General features: G+C 42.0%; 1 protein-coding gene across 1 annotated transcript; it reads left to right on the forward strand.

Annotated features, from left to right (window-relative positions):
- The first annotated feature begins 1041 nt into the window (after positions 1 to 1041).
- Positions 1042 to 7345, forward strand: LOC109485430 (zinc finger protein 436-like). The gene is made up of 4 exons (XM_019789039.1): positions 1042 to 1092; positions 2700 to 2911; positions 4075 to 4258; positions 5953 to 7345. The coding sequence occupies exons 2-4, from the start codon at positions 2704 to 2706 to the stop codon at positions 7319 to 7321; spliced, it is 1761 nt and encodes a 586-aa protein (XP_019644598.1). The 5' UTR covers positions 1042 to 1092; positions 2700 to 2703; the 3' UTR covers positions 7322 to 7345.
- The last annotated feature ends 3045 nt before the right edge of the window (positions 7346 to 10390 follow it).

Raw genomic sequence — 10390 nt, forward strand, 5'->3', positions numbered from 1 at the left:
CCTCCCGGCATATAGCCACAGATATAGCGACAACACGAAGACAAGACATAGCTGGATCCATCTTCGACAAAACGGGTATAACATGTACATCCGCCACATTATGGCACAAACTAGTATTTTCACGGTTTTAAACGGCGTATACAGGCTGGCGCAAGAGCGCATATCCAACAAAAGCCAAGCGTAACAGGTGGGCAATATCGAGGACGATTCAAAAGTAACTGCCGGTCAGTTTTCCCAATACTGTAGTCTGTTGGCTTGCGCCAGCTGTTTTCACCATACACACATATGCTTTATGAGAAGCTCATGAGAGGTCATGAGGGAACGGGTAAGAATAACCTCGGATAGAACATAATGTTACCATCATTTGATTTTGCAAGTCCTAATAAATCTATACACATATTTACATATACACATACGTGATATGAAATACATATAGCGATGTACTGTATAATATTATGAGAGTGGGGGCTTGTATAGGCTTATATATGGTATGGGTTATGGCCGTTAGTTTTGGTCGTTTCTGATAGCCGTCTTGAGATAAATAAATGAATAAATTTCTGTACTTTTAAGTCACGTAAATGAAAACAGAGCCGCTAGGGTCATGCGTGTGTTTGGTGGTAGACTGCAGCCTAGATCTTCTTACACGTGGTGGCAGCTGGCCATATCACACCGAACGACTTGTTACACCTTGCTGGACACAAGTTATATGCTCCTATTATTTCCTCAAGTTCTTGTGATTAACAGTGGAAGTGTCCTATACATACAGGTGCTGATCTCAGATATCTGCTGCATTGTTTCTATAAACCGGTAGAGGACGCTGCACATAGTGTTTTAAAGATGGCAGAAAAACGTGACAAAAGACACATTTAAGATTTAGATAATCGGGCAAAATTAAGACAAACCTTATAATGTGTGAATTGTTGTCGTTATAAAATAAATGTTTATTTGTTTATTTGATGATGGTAGTTGGCAATCTAATCAGGATATCGAATGTCAACATCGCTTTTGTGTTTCCGTTGCGTTTGTTTTGACCTTCGACCCTCCGATAGAGAGACGAGGAAGATTTGTCGTGATTTTGTTCCTCCCAAAAAGGTAAGAAGACTGTGTGACTTGTAGAGCCATCTTTACCGCCCAGGGACCAGCTAACATGTGCTGAACCATCTAGGTCAATAGCTACAAGCTCATCTTCAAATTGCCTGAAAAATCTTAATGATCATAATATTTTTTTTATGCATGCGAGGGGGGGGCATAAAAGACAAAACATGTGGCTAAAAAGGCACAAAATAACGTATATATTGAAAAAGAGAGAAAAACTGATAGGTGTTAAATGACCTCATTTACATAATCAAGGAGAAAATGCGAATAACAACATGGAAATTGACGGGAATTTCGTACTTTAGTATGAGTCATTTGGATCACTGTGGCCTCATTAGCATAATTGATTAACTGTGTTTGTTAAATAGATTATGCTACAGTAGCCTGACAGCCTTATTTGCTAAGATAATACATTAATAGTTTTGACAGCTTGTGTGATTTGAGTGTAGAAGATTATCAAGTTGGGACTTGAAATACTGTGTACACATACCTTAGTGGGGCCCGCATGCCCTTTTCCGTAGAGCGTAATCAGCCATTTTAATTCTACGTAGTCGTAGAGCATAGACAGACCGCTCTAATTCAACGTAGAGCATAATTGGTGGATATTGCGTAGAGTGTAATTCGCGTTTTAATTCTACATAATGCATTGTAGCCACTTGGAATTTATCGTAAAGCGTAATCGCTGCTGTAGCGTAATACATAGCTGGCTCTCAAAATTTAGCTTAGAGTGTTGTCGGGACCCCCCCATGCAGGCCCACCTTTGTGCAGGTAAAATTTATTCACGACATACAGTTCGGCGTTCTGACAACGCCAAATTTTGAGAGCTGGCTACATATTTCAGAAGCCTCTCGATTACGCTTTACAATAAATTCCAAGTGGCTACAACGCATTACGTAGAATTAAAATGGCGAATACGCTCTGCGCAAAATGCGCCAACTACGCTCTACGTTGAATTAGAGCGGTCCATCTACACTCTACATAGAATTAAAATGGTCGATTGCGCTCTATGCAAAAGTGGCATGCAGGCCCCCATATGGACCTTTAGTGCTAATCTCCAAGCAGATCATACGGTGGCAAGGCAGTATCCATTGGCCAGAGGAGTGTCCATTAGTCACCGATGTATATATTATTTATTGCATTGACCTCTGACCCTCAAACAATCTCTTACCTCATTAGTTTGTTGTATATAGAATAGGATGGGTTAAGTTAAGTAATAGTTAAGTAATAGCTAGGTACAGGTTGTTGTATTTTATGTGTGGCAACAAGCAAGTGTATATACGTTTGTGTTATAAGTTTGTAAAATGTTTTTAAGACTCCAGGAAGAATAGTGAGTATATGCGTATGCTTATACTCACTAATGGAGATCCTTCAAATAAACAAATAAACATAAACCGATGGCCAATTGATACTGTCTTGCCACCTTAAGGTCTTCTTGGAGATCACTTAGTGCAAGTGAAATTTATTTACGACATACAGTTCTGTACACAAGGACTTGTGTATTCTAGCTTCATGTATTCTAAGTCCATGGTATCACTGATCAACTGTGATGCTATTAAAAAAAGATTGATCTCTTCATGAGTACTCTCTCTTGGGCTTTTTGTCAGGAACATGGAAGGAGGTTCAAATTCAAAAGAGGTGAAAAATGAAGAAGAAGAAGTTCTTCCTAGTCATAAGGATTCCTGGGAGTGTGGCAGTGGTGAGACAGAGACACAACCTGAAACACACCAACATCAACATGCACACCTAGAGGCACACCAAGGCACAGAGGAGACTGATCTGTACCTGTACACCATCATTCACTTTCAGGAAGATGCAGGTATGTACTGTTCACCTTGAACTAAAGGTTCGTGGCGTCGTGTGGTGTAGTGGTACATCACTGGACTATGAAACAGGGAGACCCGGGTTCGATTCCGGGTCGTACCCGAACAAGTCCAAACATGCGCCGCGACGTTGTACCCTTGGGAAAGGTACTTTACACGACTTTCCTCACTTCACTCAGGTGAAAATGAGTACCTAGCTTCGGCTAGGGACGTCCCTCGGATAGGACGTTAAATGGAGGTCCCGTGTTTGGGAGAGCCACACCCCACGCACGTTAAAGAACCCACCACACTTATCGAAAAGAGTAGGGGACCTTCCCGGTGTGAGTGGGTCAAACATTACAGTCTGGTCTCAGGTTTGACATCTTTGAAGAGGTGATAGTCACCTGTTATGTCAATCCTTCCACAAATGTGGTAAATCTTCATAAATAAATAAAGGCATCCAATGCAATTTCAGGGCGACAAAACTGAATTTTCATAGTCTATTTTCTGGTCATTCTATTAATATACTCATTTGAAATGATGATAAGCAAGTTGAATCAGTTCTATCCCATAGCATACTGATATCTGTGAAGCAAAACTGTGATGTCATTCGACTGATAGAAAACAGTTACTTGTTTGGTATTGTAGGGTGGTTTTAGTTATTATCTATGGGCAGTAACCAATAAAATTAAGAGATGCCTCACAAAGCTTGTGTAATAGTAAGACAGATTTCTTCGTCCAGATTATTTTTCAAAATTGTACCTTGAAGTTGAATGCCTTTTAAAATTGAATGGCTTTTATAAAAAGTTGAATGTCTTTTACAATTGAATGGATTTTTAAAAAGTTGAATGCCTTTTACAATTAAATGGATTTAAAAAAAGTTGAATGCCTTTTACAATTGAATGGATTTTAAAAAAGTTGAATGCCTTTTACAATTGAATGGCTTTCAAAAAAAGTTGAATGCCTTTTAAAATTGAATGACTTTAAAAAAAGTACATCTAGAATAGGAAGAAGCTCATTGTTGAATGCTGAAAGTGGGAGTGTTTCGGGCATGCTACCGCAGGAAATTTTGTACCTCTTTTTACTAATTTTAGCTTTCTGAAATGCTATTTTCCACATTTTAAGGGGTAATTTTTTATGGGTTCAAAATGCATTTCCATTGTCAATGTTATTTCCATAGATGGTGAAGAAATGGAGACCATAGAAGACCCTGAATCTGTGGAGGATGCCGAATGTGGGACTACTGAACTCCAGTGTGACCCCGTGTCCCAGAGTGAGGCTGAGGTGACCCCTGACCCGGACACGCCCCCAGACGCGGAGGTCCGCCCACCGGTTCAGTTCCACTGTGCAGATTGTGATTTCAAGTACGTCATTGGTTTCTATCTGACAGGGTTTTAAAGCGATATTAGGCCACACCAATTTAATTTCTTGGTTAACGGACGGGCAAAAAAAAATAAAAATAAAAACAGGCCTAGGCATCCTATTATGGCCCAAAATGGTACAATAGGAGCCATGAAGTCAACACACCAGGCTGGTTCAAAATTTAAACAATGAATTTTGAACTTTTAATGATACCACTGCATTGAAAGATGGAATAACTGTAACAACTAGGAAGAAAAGGACTGTTTTCAATTGTTCAGGGCAAAATGTGAGCATTTTGCAGTTGATTCTGAATTTTTATTTTTATTTGCAAATCAGGAAAAAATGAAGCGGGGGCGAACCCGTTAACCAAGAAATTAAATTGGTGTGGCCTTATGTAAGATTTTTGCACCAAAACTGTAAATATAAACTAAAAAGGTAACATTTTGAAAACAAATGCACAATGTTTACCTTCGCATGTGGTCTACTCTGTTAATTCTACATTCACATATATGGTGACAGATGTCTAAATCCCTCCTGCTATGAAATTGCAACATGATGTAACCCAACACCTGTTACCATGGTGATAGACTGTCTGGTTCAGGTCATTGACCTTTTGTGTTTGGAGAAGAGGAAACTGAGCAAAAACAAGTTTGGTAAACATGATAATTGAAATTTTCTCATCTAGATTGTCATTTTCAATAACTTTCAACATATTAATATCGCTATTTCGCTTTTCTGGCAACTCAGTGCAGCGCAAGAATAAGTTGCGCCAGGTCTGCTGTATTTTTAGGAGGTTCCTAAAAAGAATGTAAACAAACAACATGGCCGCGATCCATGCTAGCGGCAAGGAGTTGGCAGTTTTCCAACACGTTTTTGCGGTGCAACGACGTTCTTTTACTTCGAAAATGTCATTGTGAACCCAGGTAGGATTATTGCACAAGAAAATGTGTAAAACAACAATGTTTAAAATAATGAAAATCTTACATAATATCGCTTTAATCATCACAAGTCAAATAACAATCTTCACTCACTCACTTCACTGTCCAGGATTTCACTTCACAAATAAGGTCACGTGTTTGTAAACCGTAACTCTCGCGAGATCACGTTGTGAAGTGATTGGTCATTTATTATCCTGATGAAGGTGACAGTGGTCGCTGAAAATTTGATCTCTGTGTAAATTGTGTGTTGGAATAAATGTGTACAACATTTTACTATGATTAGGCCACAGCAAGTAATTTTTATGGATGACATCAGCGCGCGCATTGATTTTCACCAAAAAAAAAAACAAGAAATTTTGTAGCCTTCTGACAGTGGTCAACATGCCGAAAATGGGCAAAGATGTCTGTTGCCATGCCGGAAGGTGGATGGCAGATAACTATGAAGAGATGAGACAAGAAAAGGCTCTGATTTAATGTTTTGTTTCTTACTTTGATGCAGTGATATGTGATGTTGGCTGTGTATATGTGATGTTCCCACTGAATACAAACCATTTGTACAATGATTGAGTCAAAATTTTAAAATGTAGGAACCTTGTTTTTTTCGGCCCGCCTTGTTTTTTTTTCGCCCGCACGCATTAGATTTGGAGTCTGCGGAGGATGTCATCCATAAAATTTACTTGCTGTGGCCTTACTACCAACACAGATGAACTTTTATGATGTTCTGATCCGTGTATGTTGTCCCTGCTTTTTGCTTACAGAAGTACTATACGTTCCAAAATGGAGGGTCATATCAAAGATCAAGACCACAGCTATGGTTGCGGAGGGTGCGCCTTCAAGTCCAAGTGGAACCGCAGCTGGCGCAAACACATGCAGCGGAAACACGGGATGCTCAAACGGAGCGTCTACCACCAGCTCATGTACCAATGCGGGGAATGCGGCTACACCACCAAAGCGCGTAAAGCCATCAACATGCACATTCGCAAGCATTCCGGCGAGCGTCCATTCAAATGCAGCCAGTGTAACTACGCCGCGAAAGACAAGAGCACACTCCGGAGGCACAGCAAGTGTCACGGTGGCGGCGGACGGTTTACGTGCGAGATCTGTAACTTCTCTACCTCACAGAAAACCACACTGGGAAAACACATGAAAAGTCACAACGTAGGGGACAGGTATCCGTGTATGTTCTGTCACTTTGTGACCAGAGTAGAGAGCGATCTTGCCATCCACGTAAGAGAGAGCCATCCGCCGAGTATTTATCAGTGTCCGCACTGTGCGTACTCCACCGCTCTTCTTGCCAACTTCAGTAGGCACATGAGGAAACACACGGGGGTTAAACCCTTTAAGTGCGATGTGTGTAACTACGCCACCGCCGTTCAGAGCAACCTGGTCAGGCACAAACGTACGCACACCAACGAAAAACCATTCATGTGCAAGGAGTGCAGCTATGCGACTTCCGTACAGAGCAACTTGGTGCGCCATGTGAACACGCAGCACATGGACGTGATGCTGTACCACTGCAACCACTGCGGTTACTCGTCTAACTTCCGTGGAAACATGATCCGACACTTGTCCGCCCAGCATTCCAAGAAAGTCTGTAAGGAAGCGGACTCTAGCACGGGCGCCGTCTCTTCTAGTGCAGAAGACAGAAACACAGGAGACCAAACAGCCGGCCCGAGCTCTAGTCCCGAACAGCGGTACACCTACGTCCAAGTGGAAGCATCGGGTACCGTTGGTTACCGCGATGGCGGTTCCACCGCGTCGAGTTTCGCGGGAGAAGAGGAGGGAGAACGAGTTCACGTCGTTCACCTTCAAGAAGGACAAGAAACGGGTCACATCGAGAGCGTGGAGACAACAGAAGCGCCGGGTTCAAGCGCGGAAGAGTCGCACGGAGACTTACAAGTGATACAAACGGAAGACGGGCACCTCCTCGCGGTGGACCCGTCCTTCGTACGAAACATCGCGGAGGGGAAACAGGTGCACATCCTGGTGCGCGACCACCACGCATCCCGCAATGCCGAGGGCATGGAACAGGAAGTGGAAGATACCATTTCTGAGGAAGATGAGGGGAAGACAAACACACCACCTGATGACCCTCCTATTTCAACAGAAACTGCAGAAGAAAAATGAAGTTGGACTGAATGCTTTTTAGATACGGATATGTCTGTGCTAATAAATCATGAAAAAAAATAAGTCTATAGAAAGGCAAAGATATGAACTTGTCATAACGATATACATTGTACATGTGTGGAAAGGAATAAAGATCTATGATGAGAAATTTTGAATAGAGCAGTTGTAAGTTGTCCCTGAGTAGATACTAGTGATGTAAACGTTGGGCAGGAATAAGAAAATTCTTGCTTGTATTATCAGGGTCAAAAGTGACTTTCTTTGTTGTATTTCTGTAGTAAGATATCAAACTAACCGACATCTCACACACATGAAACCTGTGAGATTCTGTGCACATAGACATTATAAACGAACACTATGTATGAGAACATTTAGGCAATAAAATGTCGGGTGTACCGTTGGACACAAGATTTCTTGCACGACACTGTTGTCTGAGGACCTGCACTTTTTCAATTGGCCGCTATGCGGCGCTGTGAGACTGCTTTAGTGGTCGAGGCTTGCACCTTTCAGTCGACAGAGATCGCTATTGTTTGCAAGCGGGTAAAAAGGATATACCGTCGCCCAAAGTGACTTAAATGTGCCTTCGTAATCACTATGGCAATTCTCTTGGACCAGAATTTCAAGTAAATCGTATAGCACCTCAAACAAAAAGGCAGTACTCCAAAAAAAACTTGCTACACTTGGTTTCCTCTCTTCAATACGGCATGTCCACATATTCACCTTGTTCAGTGGTGACTTCAGTTTATAGCAACTTATTGCCAATTTATAGACAACAGAAGGCCAAAAGAGCCTTTTATATAGTGGGTTCACGAGATAATGCATTTATTTGGAGATTGTTACATATTTGCCAACGAAGTCCAACCACCGATTAGACTATATACAGGCCTCAAAATTTACTTTTTTCTTATTGTCCCAGCACTGTCCCGAAAATAAATTTCAATTGTCCCGAAGTGAGGTTGAACTGTCCGAAAACCTGTTTTTCGGGACGTATGTATGACAACAATTTGTAGTCAACTTTATTTTGCTTACGTTCTGACTCCCAGACGCACTATAAATTATAATTCCAGAGTAGACAAGAAATTTGGGGGCTTTTCCGAGCCAAAAGCCGGGACACGTTCCTGATGGACAAAAGTAGGGCTGACATTCTGATGTTGATTATTTTTCTTTTGTCCCTCAAATGTCCCAAAGTGACTTTTCAGTTGTCCCAGCCTAAATTTTAGTGGCCATTGGGACACTGTTAATTTCGAGCCCTGCTATAGAAGAACTTTATTGACACAACAAAAGTACAGCGACTTTCGTAAGGTCCAAGACATGTAGATATACAGACAAATATACATGGGTACAACGAAATTATCCTACGTACAAAACAATAGATGGGTCAACTAATACTTCTTGTTCTAAGGTCTAAACATTCTTTGATATATTTACCTATTTGTACACAGTAAGGGTTTTTACCTTCTAGAATGAAATTAAATTTATCTATAGCATGAAATGTAACGAATTCTGTTGAGCAGGCGGAGAGAAGGTTGAACAGCTTTCTGCGTTTATCGTTATATAGTGTACAATTCAAAATAAAATGTTGTTCGTCTTCAATATCATTGGGACAGAATGGACAAAACCTCTGGTCGCTATATAGCATTTGCTACTACTCGTTGCGTGCCATGTCATAATTAGTCCTTGGAGTATTGAAGACGTGCGTGCGACATGTCAATGAAAGTGACATTCGATAAAACTACGACACGAAAAGCTGTCACCGTAGACGGTGTGGGGGACTTTTTAATGACGGGAGACCGGCCAGGGGTCGGCCGGGGGCACAGCTGCGGGAAGCTGGGCGGGGAGAGATGTCACGTTTCCCCGCCCGCCCGATCCCGAATGGCCCTGGGGACAGGCACCGGCACTGGCAACTCGAAACCTCGAGCGGTTGCCAAGTTTACTTTATACGAGTTTGGATGGTTTATGGTAGATTTTAGAGCCGGGTCCTAACAGAGAGGAGCCGGCAAGTCGAACGGTTTTGATCCAGCTAACATATGATAATGTTCCTTTAAAGAATTCTGAGATGCTAACTGAACACAATAGCACACAAATACGCGTACGTCTCTTCTCTTTCCTCTGATGGAGAAAAAAAGGCTTGGTCACACATGTCTTATAGCCTCTGCCAGGCTTCGGGAGGCGGCTGGGAAGAGTAGAAATTGACCAAAATAGACAGATAACATGCCGGGGGAGTTGGTCCGCTAGAAAAGTACAGTTCGGGTGCAGCAAAACTGTACTTTTCTACCGGACCAACTCCCCCGGCATGTTATCTCTCTATTACCTTCCGAAGCCTGGCAGAGGCTAACATTCGTACTAGAACGTCGTGCGGTTTTCAGGTCGTAGAGTTGTAAAGCAGACTGTGACAGAACCAACTGCAAACAAGCATCAAAGACAACCGTTATACCGTGACAAGACGGCTGAATTTTGTGCGACAGGAATATGCCTCATGATTGTAGAGGTTTACAGTTTAAACTTTTGGTCCAACACAAATAAGTTCTCTCACCTAGAGCACTTGACACTGTAAGGATTTTGGACACTAAACAAGACTATTTCTTGAGAGGGGTGAAGGAAGCCATATACATCAGGGCCCATCACCTTTCATTGAACCGCGACGGGGGCCGACATCGTCTACCAGATACCTTTGACCTAGTGTTGACGTCACACTTCAAACAAAGAAGCCACGTGACAAGCTTCACTGGGTCAGTCTACTGAGGAAGACCAGAGTGACTGGTCGAAAGCTCTAGGTGAGAGAACTTTTTGTGTTAGACCAAAAGTTTTAACTCTAAACATGTAAACTACCAACACAGATGAACTTTCATGATAACTCGGTAACGAGTTGGCCCTCTGTTCTTAACTCAGTACACATTCACAATTTAAATGGTTGGGCGAAGGATAACAGCTGGGATAACTTGTTTTCCCATGTGTCACTATGAAACAAGGAACCAGAAAACAACAATTTGGACCAAATAACTGCCCACATTGTAGTACCTTGTATGTGACGACCTCATGCGGACAATAAAATTACTGCAGCCGTGCCTTTCG

Source organism: Branchiostoma belcheri, unplaced genomic scaffold (genome assembly GCF_001625305.1).
Source record: "Branchiostoma belcheri isolate BF01 breed outbred unplaced genomic scaffold, Haploidv18h27 scaffold75, whole genome shotgun sequence".
NCBI lineage: Eukaryota > Metazoa > Chordata > Leptocardii > Amphioxiformes > Branchiostomatidae > Branchiostoma > Branchiostoma belcheri.